General features: G+C 34.9%; 1 protein-coding gene across 1 annotated transcript in view; it reads left to right on the top strand.

Annotated features, from left to right (window-relative positions):
* LOC307133979 (RNA-binding motif, single-stranded-interacting protein 3-like) overlaps positions 1–12,460 on the top strand; it is a 69,304-nt gene extending 56,844 nt beyond the window's left edge. Inside the window, exons 9-14 of the mRNA XM_079829391.1 lie at positions 2,179–2,275; positions 2,731–2,781; positions 4,192–4,293; positions 6,938–7,027; positions 8,822–8,943; positions 11,714–12,460. Coding sequence (XP_079685517.1) covers positions 2,179–2,275; positions 2,731–2,781; positions 4,192–4,293; positions 6,938–7,027; positions 8,822–8,943; positions 11,714–11,717 — 466 coding nt within the window. The 3' untranslated portion in view covers positions 11,718–12,460. The remainder of the gene's footprint in view (positions 1–2,178; positions 2,276–2,730; positions 2,782–4,191; positions 4,294–6,937; positions 7,028–8,821; positions 8,944–11,713) is intronic.
* Positions 12,461–15,537: the final 3,077 nt, after the last annotated feature.

The raw sequence follows: 15,537 nt of genomic DNA, 5'->3' as shown, positions 1-15,537 counted from the left end.
AGGGTCATGAAGGACCAGTGGAGAACCGGCCACAGGGTCATGAAGGACCAGTGGAGAACCGGCCACAGGGTCATGAAGGACCAGTGGAGAACCGGCCACAGGGTCATGAAGGACCAGTGGAGAACCGGCCACAGGGTCATGGAGGACCAGTGGAGAACCGGCCACAGGGTCATGGAGGACCAGTGGAGAACCAGCCACAGGGTCATGGAGGACCAGTGGAGAACTGGCCACAGGGTCATGGAGGACCAGTGGAGAACCGGCCACAGGGTCATGGAGGACCAGTGGAGAACTGGCCACAGGGTCATGAAGGACCAGTGGAGAACTGGCCACAGGGTCATGGAGGACCAGTGGAGAACCGGCCACAGGGTCATGAAGGACCAGTGGAGAACCGGCCACAGGGTCATGGAGGACCAGTGGAGAACCGGCCACAGGGTCATGGAGGACCAGTGGAGAACCAGCCACAGGGTCATGGAGGACCAGTGGAGAACTGGCCACAGGGTCATGGAGGACCAGTGGAGAACCGGCCACAGGGTCATGGAGGACCAGTGGAGAACTGGCCACAGGGTCATGAAGGACCAGTGGAGAACTGGCCACAGGGTCATGGAGGACCAGTGGAGAACCGGCCACAGGGTCATGAAGGACCAGTGGAGAACCGGCCACAGGGTCATGGAGGACCAGTGGAGAACCGGCCACAGGGTCATGGAGGACCAGTGGAGAACCGGCCACAGGGTCATGGAGGACCAGTGGAGAACCGGCCACAGGGTCATGGAGGACCAGTGGAGAACTGGCCACAGGGTCATGGAGGACCAGTGGTGAACCGGCCACAGGGTCATGAAGGACCAGTGGAGAACCGGCCACAGGGTCATGGAGGACCAGTGGAGAACCGGCCACAGGCTCATGGAGGACCAGTGGAGAACCGGCCACAGGGTCATGGAGGACCAGTGGAGAACCGGCCACAGGCTCATGGAGGACCAGTGGAGAACCGGCCACAGGGTCATGGAGGACCAGTGGAGAACTGGCCACAGGGTCATGGAGGACCAGTGGTGAACCGGCCACAGGGTCATGAAGGACCAGTGGAGAACCGGCCACAGGCTCATGGAGGACCAGTGGAGAACCGGCCACAGGCTCATGGAGGACCAGTGGAGAACCGGCCACAGGGTCATGGAGGACCAGTGGAGAACCGGCCACAGGCTCATGGAGGACCAGTGGAGAACCGGCCACAGGGTCATGGAGGACCAGTGGAGAACCGGCCACAGGGTCATGGAGGACCAGTGGAGAACCGGCCACAGGGTCATGGAGGAACAGTGGAGAACCGGCCACAGGCTCATGGGCGGCCGGGGCTCATTGAAGGCTGGCCCGTGTGGTCGATCACACAGACGAGCTACTGGAGCTCAGATCGCTTCTTTCAGCAGAGAATGCGCCGCCACAAAGCACAAATGCTTCAGGAATGGTTTGAGGAGCACAACAGTGAGTTTGAGGCGTTGACTCGGCCTCCAAATTCCCCAGATCTCAATCCAATCGAGCAAACGCTGTGGAACAAACAAGTCCAATCCATGGAGGCTCCACCTCGCAACTTACAGGACTTAAAGGATCTGCTGCTAACATCTTGGTGCCAGATACCCCAGCACAGCTTCAGGGCTCTAGAGGAGTCCATCAGAGACGGGTCAGGAGACCAACACAATATTAGGTCATAATGTTATGCTTGATCGGTGTGTGTGTGTGTGTATATATATATCACACACACAGACACTCACTCTATCTATCTATCCAACATTCTATCTATCCATCCATTCGTCCTTCTATCATTCTATCTCTTCCATCTAACGTTCCATTCATCCTTCTATCATTCTATCTATCCATCCATCCATCCATCTAACATTCTATCTATCCGTCCATCCATCTATCGTTCTATCTATCCATCCATCCATCTAACATTCTATCTATCCATCCATCCATCTAACGTTCTATCTATCCATCCATCCATCCATCTAACATTCTATCTATCCATCCATCCATCTAACATTCTATCCATCCATCCATCCATCCATCTAACATTGTGTTCCCGGTGCAAAAGGGGGACCAAAACAATATTAGGTCATAATGTTATGCTTGATCAGTGTGTGTGTGTGTATATACTGTATATATTATCATTAATATATGAAACCTGTGTCTCTGCAGGTTCTACTCTTCTCCATATAGTATCACTACTAACCGGATGATCGCGCAGACGTCTATCACTCCGTTCATCTCCGCTTCACCCGTGTCCACTTATCAGGTGAGCGCGCGCACGTGTGTGTGTGTGTGTGTGTCAAACACACACTCTCTGCAGTATAAGCCCATGAATAAATGGCGTCTTACAGCTCTGACACACGCTTGAGTTCATGTAATGAATATGATCAGGCTCCTCATGAACGTCTCTGTGTGTGAGGAATCGCCCGTCTGTGGATTCAGGCGCTGCTCTGATGGCAGTGTAGCACAGGACATTTCACTAACAAATGAGAGAAGGTGAGAAGAAGAAGAAAGGCGCTGTCAGATGAGAAAGAGAGCTGTAATCCATCACGCTCAGATTGATTTATCAGTATCAGAGCAGAGGAACATCGGCTTCTGTTCTCCTGTCTATTCACACCAAATGCACATTTGCACCACTAATGAAGCAACAATATGTTGAAATTAAGCGATTCATATCCATGTGTGTTTTCTGAACACGTTTTGTGTTTCTTGTTGCTCCAGGTTCAGAGTACGGCATGGATGCCCCAACAGCAGTATGTGATGCAACCAACAGTAAGTGACCTCTGACCTTTCTTCTCTATATGACCTGTTGCTCGTCTTAAAGGCACAGTAGCACAGCTTTTTAATTTTAAACATCATTGGCCTATATGCTTTGGAGCTGCCCAAAATTGTTAACCTACTGGAAAGGTGTTTTCCTGACATTGTCAAGAATATTCAAAAGGCCTATTGATCCAGATCCCCTGATGGCGGTTCTAGGTATTGAGACTTAGTTCATTAAAAACAGTGCAGAACATAGTATAGTATCATTTGTCAGCCTACTAGAAGATTAATTTTATTAAACTGGAAACCGAAAGCCCACCCTGCGTATATTAATCTAATGAGGGATGTAATGAAACATTTGGAGCTAGAAAAAATCAGATTCTCTCTGAAAAAAAAAGAAGAAAAATTGTGTAAAGTCTGGCAACCTTTCTTAGATTACTTTAAGGACATTAATTCCTCTGGTGATAGTTAAATTTGATCCCGTAAAATAATCAATTAATCTAAGAAGAGGCATAAATTCATGCTGGAGGCATCTTTTAGTCCAATGTATTTTTATTTTTTATTTATATATTTTTTATTATTTTTATTTTTTTCCCTCCCCAGATACACAGTACATTATATATTGGGTGTACTGTAATATCTGGTCTCAAATATTACCAAAAAGTGATGGTGAATGTTTAAAATTATTGAATCTGCAACATTACACTTTTTCTGTAAAATTTTGGAATATACAGACCACACAGAAAGGAAAAATATAAACAGTTTATGCTTTAAAGATATATATATATATTGAAGAAGAGACATTGAAAATAATTTGAACAAGGAGGACCTATTTTATTGTTATTAATTTATTTATTTTTAATTATTATTTAAGTATGTATCTGTGTATGTGCAATTGTTAGTTCTAGTTGAATTATATGTGTTTTGATGTGTCTAACAAAAATCCAATAAGTAAAGTATGAAAAAAAACACACAAAAAAAACGAAATCTTTGGTGCAAGAAACCTCTGGACTTTGTTTCTCTGCTAGTATCACCGCAGCATTCCTGATGTGATTGCGAGAACATTGCATTCCTCTGTAGTTTTACTCATGAAGGTTGTTTCTGTGTTTCACATGAGTTCGTTTGACAGACACACACACACTCTGCTGATTCAGACTCCTGTTTCTCATGCTGTTAAAATCATTGATTGACTTCATTCAGCTCTCATTCTGTCAGCAAACTAAAGCCAGACGGATGAAGCGTTCCAGATCGGCCGCACAATATGGAATCATCCAACCATAACCTATAACGTTTATATTCACTATATCAATATTATTGTGTTCTGTGGTGAAGTTTCATTTATTTTTACACAGCTCAAACTCAATCTATAAAAGCAAGTGGTTAAAAGCCTGCCAACAGTGGCATTGATCTGTATGTGTCCAGGGAGCGGTCATCACTCCAGGACTCGATCACACACCAGCGGCCGCCATGATGACTCCACTAACACAACAGATGAACCAGCTCACACTGGGATCTGCTGCTAATGTGAGTGTAGATGTTATGGCTCATGTCTGATTTCAGATTTACTCAACACTAAATGCTACAGAAAAACATCAACTGTTTTTGGTCAATGTCCATGTCAGTCAGACGGTCTAAGTGACTACAGACCTAACTATTTCCCAGGTCTATAGAAAAGACTTCAGACCTAACTATATGCCAGGTCTATATACAGGACTATATACTGGACTTTATACAGGCCTATACAGAGGACTATATACTGGACTATATACAGGCCTATTTAGAGGACTATATACAGGCCTATTTAGAGGACTATATACTGGATTATATACAAGACTAAAAACCTGACTATTGTCCTAACTACTGTATTTACTGGACAGTATGCAGGGCTATTTAGAGGGCTATATACAGGACTATATAAAGGAATATTTACAGAACTATATACATGACTAAAACCCTGACTGTAGACATTACTATATCCCAGACTATATACTAGACTATGTACCAGACTGCATATGGAACTAAATACCGGACTATATACAGGCCTATTTAGAGGACTATATACAGGACCGTATAAAAGACTAAAAACCTGACTATTGACCTAACTATTTACTAAACACTGTACAGGACTATATACTTTACATGCCTATATACAGGACTATTTAGAGGACTATATACAGGCCTATATTGAGGACTATATACAAGACTTTATACAGGCCTAGCCTATTTAGAGGACTATATACAGGACTTTATACAGACCTGTTTAGAGGCTTATATACAGGCCTATATAGAGGGTTATATACTGGACTATAAACAGGCCTATTTAGAGGACTATATACTGGATTATATACAGGCCTATTTAGAGGACTATATACAGGCCTATATAGAGGGTTATATACTGGACTATATACAGGCCTATTTAGAGGAATATATACTGGATTATATACAGGCCTATTTAGAGGACTACTGGACTATATACAGGCCTATTTAGAGGACTGTATACTGGATTATATACAGGCCTATTTAGAGGACTATATACTGGATTATATACAGGCCTATATAGAGGGTTATATACTGGCCTAAATAGAGGACTATATACTGGATTATATACAGGCCTATATAGAGGGTTATATACTGGACTAAATAGAGGACTATATACTGGACTATATACAAGCCTATTTAGAGGACTATATACTGGATTATATACAGGCCTATTTAGAGGACTATATACAGGCCTATATAGAGGGTTATATACTTGACTATATACAGGCCTATTTAGAGGACTATATACTGAATTATGTACAGGCCTATTTAGAGGACTATACTGGACTATATACAGGCCTATTTAGAGGACTATATACTGGCATATATAGAGGGTTATATACTGGACTATATACAGGCCTATTTAGAGGATTATATACTGGACTATATACAGGCCTATTTAGAGGACTATATACTGAATTATATACAGGCCTATTTAGAGGACTATACTGGACTATAGACAGGCCTGTTTAGAGGACTATATACTGGCCTATATAGAGGGTTATATACTGGACTATATACAGGCCTATTTAGAGGACTATATACTGGATTATATACAGACCTATTTAGAGGACTATATACTGGACTTTATACAGGCCTATTTAGAGGACTATATACAGGCCTATTTAGAGGACTTTATACAGGCCTTTTTAGAGGACTATATACAGGCCTATTTAGAGGACTATATACAGGCCTATTTAGAGGACTATATACAGGCCTATTTAGAGGACTATATACCAGACTGCATATGGAACTATATATCTGACTATATACAAGACTAAAAACCTGACCATACTGGACTATATACCAGACTAAAAACCAGACTGCATATGGAACTATATATCTGACTATATACAGGACTAAAAACCTGACCATACTGGACTATATACCAGATTGTTTCCCACTTGAAGAGCTGAGAGTAAAGAGGATGTCTGCATCTAGAAATATCTACTGGTGTTTAGGGTTAATACATGGATGAGCGTGTGTTGTGTGTGTGTGTGTGCAAGATCATTTAGAACCTGGTTCACGTATTTGGTCTCAAGACACCCTGCTGAACCCTCTCTGTCATCAGACACACACCATCTGCCCCATCTGTGTGTGTGTGTGTAAACTACACCACACACACTTTCCCTTCAGACCGCAAACACTCCATCAGAGACTTAGTTTTAACTTCCTCTTCAGTGTCAGATGTGAAACACTGATGTAGAAATACATGAAGCAGTTTATCATGGTGTGTATCAGTATGGCGCTGACTTGCTTTAAACCTGAGAAATGCACAGGAAAGGTAAAAACAGGAATGATTTCTCTCTGTGTGTGTGTGTGTGTGTGTGTGTGTGTGTGTGTGTGTGTTTGAGCTCATCTAGTAATGTGCAGTCAGTCTCCAGCGCTGTGACACTGATGTAGTTTACTCTGTGCTCCGGTACAGGAAGTTAATCACCCGTGACCACGCCCTTTAACTCCACTCATTAGCACTGCTCTGAGACAGCTGAACCATCCCTCACACACACACACACACACACACACACACACACACACACACACACACACAGCTTGATCTGAAGCTCTCGATCCGTCTCCGCCCTCTGCAGGACAGCGGGTGAACTGCATGTGTGTGTCTTCTGTGTTTCAGTACATCACGGCTCCGGCTCCTGTGGCCCCTATGCAAGGAACATTCATCCATCAGTTAACACCGGCCCCTCCGTCAGCACTTCCTCTAGAGGTAAATCACACACACTTCATGAGCGGGGTGTGTTAAATATAGAGCTAAAAGAGATCCAGACCCTCCTTCTCAATTATCAGAAAATATCTAATTGTGAATATTCTGATAAAAAATTATGCTGTGCTTGTTCATAATGCTGCACTGTTTAGCCCAAACCTATCATGACTATAATAATAATTATTATTATTATTGTTTTTTTTATTGTTATTACTAAATAAAATACGTAAATACAACATTCCACTGTAAAAATAAAAAAAAGTTTATTTAAGCAAAATAATATAATGATACATTTTTTACAGTAATTGTAAAATTGTTTGTAACCTACTCTATTTGGCACAAAATTTTGAGATAATAATCAAGTCATCTTCAGAACACAAATGAAGATATTTTAGTGTAAATCTGATGCTCTGAAAGGCCTCCATTGGCTCAATGCACTTTACACTCTCAAGACCCTTAAAAGACACTAAAGACGTCGTTACAAAGTCCATCTCACTACAGTGGCTCTACAATAACTTTATGAATCGCCGAGAATAGTTTTTGTGCGCAAAAAACCCTAAATAACGACTTATATAGTGATGACGATTTCAAAACAAGGCATCATGAAGCTTCGAAGCGTTATGAATCAGTGAGTCGATTCAGCAGTTTGAATCGCCAAATTTCAGCAGTTTGGCGGTTTGACACGCGATCCGAATCATCATTTGACTCACTGATTCATAACGCTTCGAAGCTTCATGATGCCGTGTTTTGAAATCGTCATCACTATATAAGTCGTTATTTAGGGTTTTTTTTGCGCACAAAAACTATTCTCGTCTCTTCATAAAGTTATTGTAGAACCGCTGTAGTGAGATGGACTTTGTAACGACGTCTTTAGTGTCTTTTAAGGGTCTTGAGAGTGTAAAGTGCATTGTGCCAATGGAGGCCTTTCAGAGCATCAGATTTAAGGCCTTTGCACACTGAGTCCGAAATTCGCATGCGAAATTTTCGCACGTCAAAAAATAAATTCGACCTCACGTTATGTCGATCACGCGTGCACACTGCCTCCGAAACTTTCGTCCGTCAAAAAAAAAATCGGAACAGGTTCGATTTTCTGCGTTTTTCGCATCCGTTTTTCCATCTACAGCTGATGCCCAAACTAAAACTGCTGGCAATGCTCGTGAATGAATCGCCAGTGCTCTTATACCTACAATTAAATATACAAATATTATTGTATCAAAAATACTACAAATATTATTATATCACAGCTATAATTATAGCACACCAACTCCCTGTAAACCGTGTGTGTGTGTGTGTGTGTGTGCTCGCGGATCCTAGACATAATGCCAGTCTCTGTTCAGGACTGGAGATTGCTGGTCTTCTTTTTAATATGTGGCTCCAGTATCGCTAGCAAAGCATCAAACTGAGCCACTGACAGTCTAAAGTAAACTTTGAATCGTTCTGGATAATCTGCAGATCCTTGAGAAGGTGGAAGACGGCATTTTGTGTTGTTTTGCGTTTTTTTTCATAACGCATTCATAAATACGCATCGGACTCAGTGTGCAAGGTCTCTGTGCGTGACGAATTTTTCGGATCACGAATACGAAAAAACGCATGCGAAAATTTCGGAAAAGGCCTTTACACTAAAATATCTTCATTTGTGTTCTGAAGATGAACGGAGGTCTGACGGGTGTCGAACGACATGAGGGTGAGGAATTAATGACAGAATTTTCATTTTTGGGTGAACTAACCCTTTAACCGACTAAATCCCTGAACATACCTGTGCACTTCCTGAATGATGATGTCACTTCCTGTTCTCAGGGTGCATTAACAGAAGCTCCTCCACAGACGGTGGCTCCCTCGTCACATGACGCCCACGTAGCACAGCAACAGATCACCGTGGAAACCAGTGAGCTTATTCAACCCTGCGTCTACCAGTCCAAGTGCGCACTACACCCTACACACTACACACACCCTTAACTACAGCCTGATGACCTCACAGGCGTCTAGCCTTTATAACTGGCAAAACTAAAGTAGTCACTAAACTGTTAGTGTATGTAGAAATTAACATTAATACATTTTATTTAAATGATCAAAAATAAAATAGAATTGTCAATGTTAGATAATTCATCATTTAATGCATTGGGAATCATTCATCTAGATACAAAAATATGCTATTAAAATAATGAAATATATTTATAATATATATATAATGTAAAAACTGTTATACTGTATATGTAGAAATTAACATTAATATTTTCATATTTAATTTTTTTTTGAATGCATAATTTAATGCTTTGGAAATCATATATAGATTTAAAAATATACTATACAATTATTTAAATATACTGATTTGAAATGTAAAAGCTGTTAGTATCTGTAGATATTAACATTATATTTTAATGTTTATATTATATTTATTTAATGCTTTGGTAATCATTCATCTAGATATATAATATGCTATTAAAATATACAAACTTCAAATGTAAAAACTGTTAGTATATGTAGAAATTAACATTAATTTTATAATTTCATATTTATAAAAATGGTCAAAACTAAACTAGAAATGTCCAGTGATGTATAATTTAATGCATTGGGAATCATTAATGTAGATATTAAAAAATAAAAATATTTTTAATATTTGTAATGATTAAAACTTAAATGCAATTATCAAAGTTAATTAAGGCATCATTTAATGCATCGGGAATAATTCATCTAGATATAAAATATGCTATTAAAATAATTAAATATACAATCTTGAAATGTGAAAATTGTTAGTATTATGTAGAAATGAACATTAATAATATATTTTAATAAACACATTTTATGCACCTTATAACCTAGTGACATTTTTAATTGTCAAAACTGATATGGTTACTAAACTGTAAGTATCTGTAGAAATTAACATTAATATTATATATTAATAAATTAATTGAATGCACCTTACAACCTAATGACATCTTTAATTGTCAAAACTTAAAATGGTAAGTCAAAACTGCTAAAATATACAAACTTGAAATGTAAAAACTGTAAGTATATGTAGAAATTAACATTAATATTATATTTTAATAATTTTATATTTATTAAATTTTTTTAATGGTGAAAACTAAACTAGAAATGTCCGGTAATGCATAATTTAATGCGTTGGGAATCATTAACGTAGATATAAAAAAAATACTATAAAATTAATTATATGTGTTAAATCTGTTTGTATCAGTGGAAATTAACATTTACATTATATTTTTATATTTATTTTTAATATTTTTAAAGATTAAAACATGCAATTATTAACGTTAGTTAATTCTTCATTTAATGCTTTCGGAATAATTAATCTAGATGTAAAAATATACTACTAAAATAATTATTTATACAAACTTGGAATGTAAAAACTGTTAGTATATCTAGAAATTAACATTAATATTATATAATAATAAATTTAATTTTATATAATATATTAATAAATTCATTTAATGCACCTTACAACCTAATTAAATTTTTAATTGTCAAAACTAAAATGGTTAATAAACTGTAAGTATATGTAGAAATTAACATTAATATTATATTTTAATAATTTTATATTTATAAAAAAATGTAATGGTGAAAACAAAACTAAACTAGAAATGTCCAGTAATGCATAATTTAATGCTTTGGGAATCATTAATGTAGATATAAAAATATACAATAAAAATTAACTTAATTAATTAATTAAATATGTGTTAAATCTGTTTGTATTAAATTAACATTTACATGATATTTTAATATTTATTTTTTATATTTGTAATGATTAAAACATACAATTATCAACGTTAGTTAATTCATCATTTAATGCATTGGGAATAATTCATCTAGATATAAAAATATACTATTAAAATAATTATTTATACAAACTGAAATGTAAAAACTAAGTATATGTAGATATACATTTTAATATGATATATTAATAAATCAAATGTTATATTATATATAACATTTACAACCTAATGACATTTTTAATTGTCAAAACTAAAATGTTAGTATATGTAGAAATTAACAATAATATTATATATTTATATTTATTACATTTTGTAATGGTCAAAACTAAACAACAAAAATGTCTGTTAATGCATAATCTAGTGCATTGTGAATTATTAATAAATGTATACATTAAATCAAGTACATATACAAACTCGAAATGTTAAAATGTGTAGAAATTAATATTCTATATTAATAAAAAAAAATGCTGTAATGTTTTTATAATGCTAAAATATAGATAATATATGAATAAATGCTGTTATTAATTAATACCTGTTCATGCTAATTAAGTAAAGTTAAGTAAAGATAATTAAATTTTTAATAGGCTAGTCAAAACTAAAATGTTAGTATATGTAGAAATTAATATTGTATTTTGATATTTATAAAAAAAATTTGTGGTCAAAACTAAACTAAAAAAGTCTGTTAATGCATAATTTAGTGCATTGTCAATTATTAATAAATGTATACAAATTAAATCAAGTACATATACAAACTCGAAATGTAGAAATTAATATTATATATTAATAAATAAAAAAATGCTGTAATGTTTTTATAATGCATTAACTTAGATGTTATAATGAATAAATGCTGTTATTAATTAATACCTATTCATGCTAATTAAGTAAAGTTAAAGTGTTTGATTGGTTTATCTGCAGACTCTCTGATTGGCTGATGCATTGATCATGTCTCTATCATTCTCAGATAGCATCCAGAAGAGCTGAAAACACACACTCTGAACACATGACCTTACGATGGGCTTCAGGTGACCTCGGCATCACACACACACACACACACACACACACACACACACACACACACACACACACACACACACACACACACACACACACACACACACACACACACACACACACACACACACTTCCTGCTGGACTGAAGCTGCTGGCCATGAGGACTTCCAGCATTTGTGTTTCTGTCGGTCGGACTGAAGCTTCTTCAGAGAGCGGATGTGGGAAGAAGAAGAAGAAGAAGAAGAAGAAGAAGAAGAAGAAGAAGAGCACGGGCGTCTTCCTCAGATATTAATCTCCATATTCTGCTGGTTTTCTTGGTTTAGTCGGACTTCACATGTGTTAGAATTTAATCCGGACTTTCCTTCGCTTGAAGAGACATGAGGGAATAATCATTAACTTCCACAGCGAGGATCATCCACATGCTTCTTCTCTGCTTTGGGTTTGGTCATCTCTAATGAAGTGTGTGATGAGGAACTAAAGCAATAGAAGAGTAGATGCTGTCGTTTTCTGTGCTCGTTTCTAAACCAAAGATTGAATATGATCATGATGTTGTTTCTAGAGCTGCTATTGTTGTTTGTTATTGTGGTAATCACATGATTATTGTTTTCTGTCCATGATCTGCAGTAAATGAGCCGCTGGTCTGATGGTGTTGGTGGAGCTTCTTCTCATTAACCCTCCGTCCATCTGGAACAACACCACCTTCATGTGTTTATGAGTGTTTTATTGGGATTGTTTTTATTTTTTAAATTGTTTTATTAATTTTACATTTTTATTAAATAAAAAACAAATCAAAATAAAACACTAACTAAAAACGTTCAATTTAAAATGATTTTAAAATGTATTAAAAATAAAAACGTAAAACTACAATTATCTTACAATAAAAACAAATTAATTAAATCATAAAAATGTAAAATAAAATAAATAAAAACATCATAATATACCAAAATAAAACACTAACTAAAAATGTCAAATTGTAATCATTTTAACGTACTAAAAAAAAAACCCATAAAAACATAAAACTAAAATTATTTTACAATAAAAACAATTAAAATAAAACTAAATCATAAAAATTTAAAATATAGTTTTTAATACAAATATACCAAAATAAAACACCAATTTAAAACTCATTTTAAATTAAACTTATTTTAAAATAAAAACTATAAAAATAACTTAAATATGAAATATTTAATTTGAAATAAATTAAAAAAACAACTTATTTTAGTAGGTATTTTATTTTGATTGGTTTTATATTTAGCATTTTAATTCATAATTTTTTTGTGTTTTATTTTAAAGTAATTTATTCTAATTAAAAATTTTAAATGTTTTTACTAAGTGTTTGATTTTTATTTATTTAGTTTAATTTTATATTTTTATGATTACATTTATAGTGTTTCATTTTGATTTGTTTTAAGATTTTTTTTGTTTTGCATTTTATAATTTAATGTTTTAATTTTAAATATTTAAGTTTTAATTAATGTCTTGGGTTTATTTTAAACTAAATTAAATGATTTGTATATTTTAAATTGTATTAGATTTTTAAGAATTTTTTATATTTAATTTAATTTTACATTATTATAATTTTTTTAGATGTTTTTTTAAGAAATTAAGATTTATTATAATTTTATATTTTTAAGATTTAATTAATGTTTCATGTTTTATTTAAATTATTTTTAAATGATTTGTATATTTTAATAAAAAAAAAAATTTGATTTTAGATGGGGTTAAAAAAAATGTATCTCATTTTTTTATATTTATTTCAATTTGACATTTGTATTATTAGATTTTAGATGGGGTTTTAATTAGAAAATATATATTTATATAAAAAAGTATATATTTTTAGTAGGGCTGTCAAAAGATTAATCGCGATTAATCACATCCAAAATAAAAGTTTGTGTTTACATAATATATGTGTGTGTACTCTGTTTAATTATTATGTATATATAAATACACACATATTCATGTATATATTTAAGAAATATTTGCATGTATATACTGTATATACATTTATATAATTTATATTATATATAAATATAAATATTTTATATATAAATATAATACATTTTTCTTAAATATACATGCTTGTGTGTGTTTTTATATATAAATAATAATTATACACAGTACACACACATATATTATGTAAACACAAACTTTTATTTTGGATGAGATTAATCGCGATTAATCTTTTGACAGCCCTAGTTTTTGACATTTTCATGATTAAAGTAGCTTTACTCATATTATACTCATGGCCTGCTGAGTCTCATCACACACTCAGTGTCAGTGAAGTCCACACATGATTGTGAGCAGGCAAATCCTCTGAAGCCTCAGTGAGCAGAAGCAAATCTGCTGAAGTTCTGCAGGACATTAATGTAAGGTGACCTCCTCTTCCTCCTCCTCCTCTTCCTCCTCCTCTTCTTCCTCCTCCTCTTCTTCCTCTTCCTCCTCCTCCTCCTCCTCCTCCTCTTCAGGTGTTGAGCACTCGAACACACTGACTGATTCATTCACACACACACACACACACACACACACACACACACACACACACACACACACACACACACACACACACACACACACACTCGCCTGCTGCTCAGAACCACAGCGCTTCTATTCTCAGACACACTCAACAAAGTTAAACCAATGTCAGGACGTCCGTCTGAACTCTTTCACAGGTCCAAAAGCTGTAGTTAAAGGTGCAGGGTGTAATATTTATGAGGATCTATAACAGAAATGCAATATACTACATATTACATAATGAGCCGTTATGTTTTTATGACCTTAGAAAGAGCCGTTTCTATCTACACACACCGCGGGTCCCTTACAGTGAAGCCGCCATTTTGCGCTGCCATGTTTCTATGGTGACCCTAAAGGGACAATCTTCTCTACAGAGCGCTAGCTACTCTCTGCTGTCTCAGACCACATGTTTGTCCTGTGTGGGCCACCGTAGCTTCTCTGTGCTCTGAAAGGGAGGGGTGAGCGGTGGGCGGATGCAGTTCACAACATCACCACTAGATGTCGCTAAACTTGCACGCTGCACCTTTAATAGGTGTTTTTTCATACGCCATCACCTTAGAATTAAACATTTTAAAAAAATGTATGATCTTTTTTAGTAAATGTTCTATTTTATTATTGTTTCTTTCAAATAAAATATTTTATATTTTAGCCATTTTAATTTAAAATTAGTATTATATAAGTGTTTGGATATATTTTGATGTTTTTATTTTAAATATTTTTTTATTTAACATCATCATTTAATTGGGTTTTTTTTGTAAGTGTTTTTATTTTATTTTGTTTTATATTTTAAAATAATTGTAATTTTCTATTTTTATAATTACATTTTTAGTTAGTGTTTTATTAAAAAAAATTACTATTTAATTTTTAGTAAGTGTTTTAATTGTTTTTATTGTAAAATAATTTTTAAAATGTATGGTTTTGTTTTTATTTATTTTTTCATTATTTATGATTTAATGTTTTATTTTAATTGTTTTATTATAAAAAAAATGGTTTTACATTTACATTTTTTATTTTAAAATTATTTTAATGTTACATTTTTTATACAATTTTTAACTAGTTTTTTTTTACTATTTAATTTTTTAGTAAGTGTTTTAATTGTAAAATAATTTACATTTTTATGGTTTTATTTTTAGTATGTTTATTTTAATTTTACATTTTTATGATTTGATGTTTAGTAAATGTTTTTATTTTTTATTATATTTTATTTCATGCAGCTTGTAAAGCTCTGAAAACACAAATACAGAAGTGTAATGGTGTTTAAGC

The sequence above is a fragment of the Gobio gobio genome, assembly GCF_949357685.1.
Source record: "Gobio gobio genome assembly, chromosome: 11".
In the NCBI taxonomy this organism is placed as follows: Eukaryota; Metazoa; Chordata; class Actinopteri; order Cypriniformes; family Gobionidae; genus Gobio; species Gobio gobio.
This window is presented reverse-complemented; position numbering and strand designations above follow the sequence as displayed.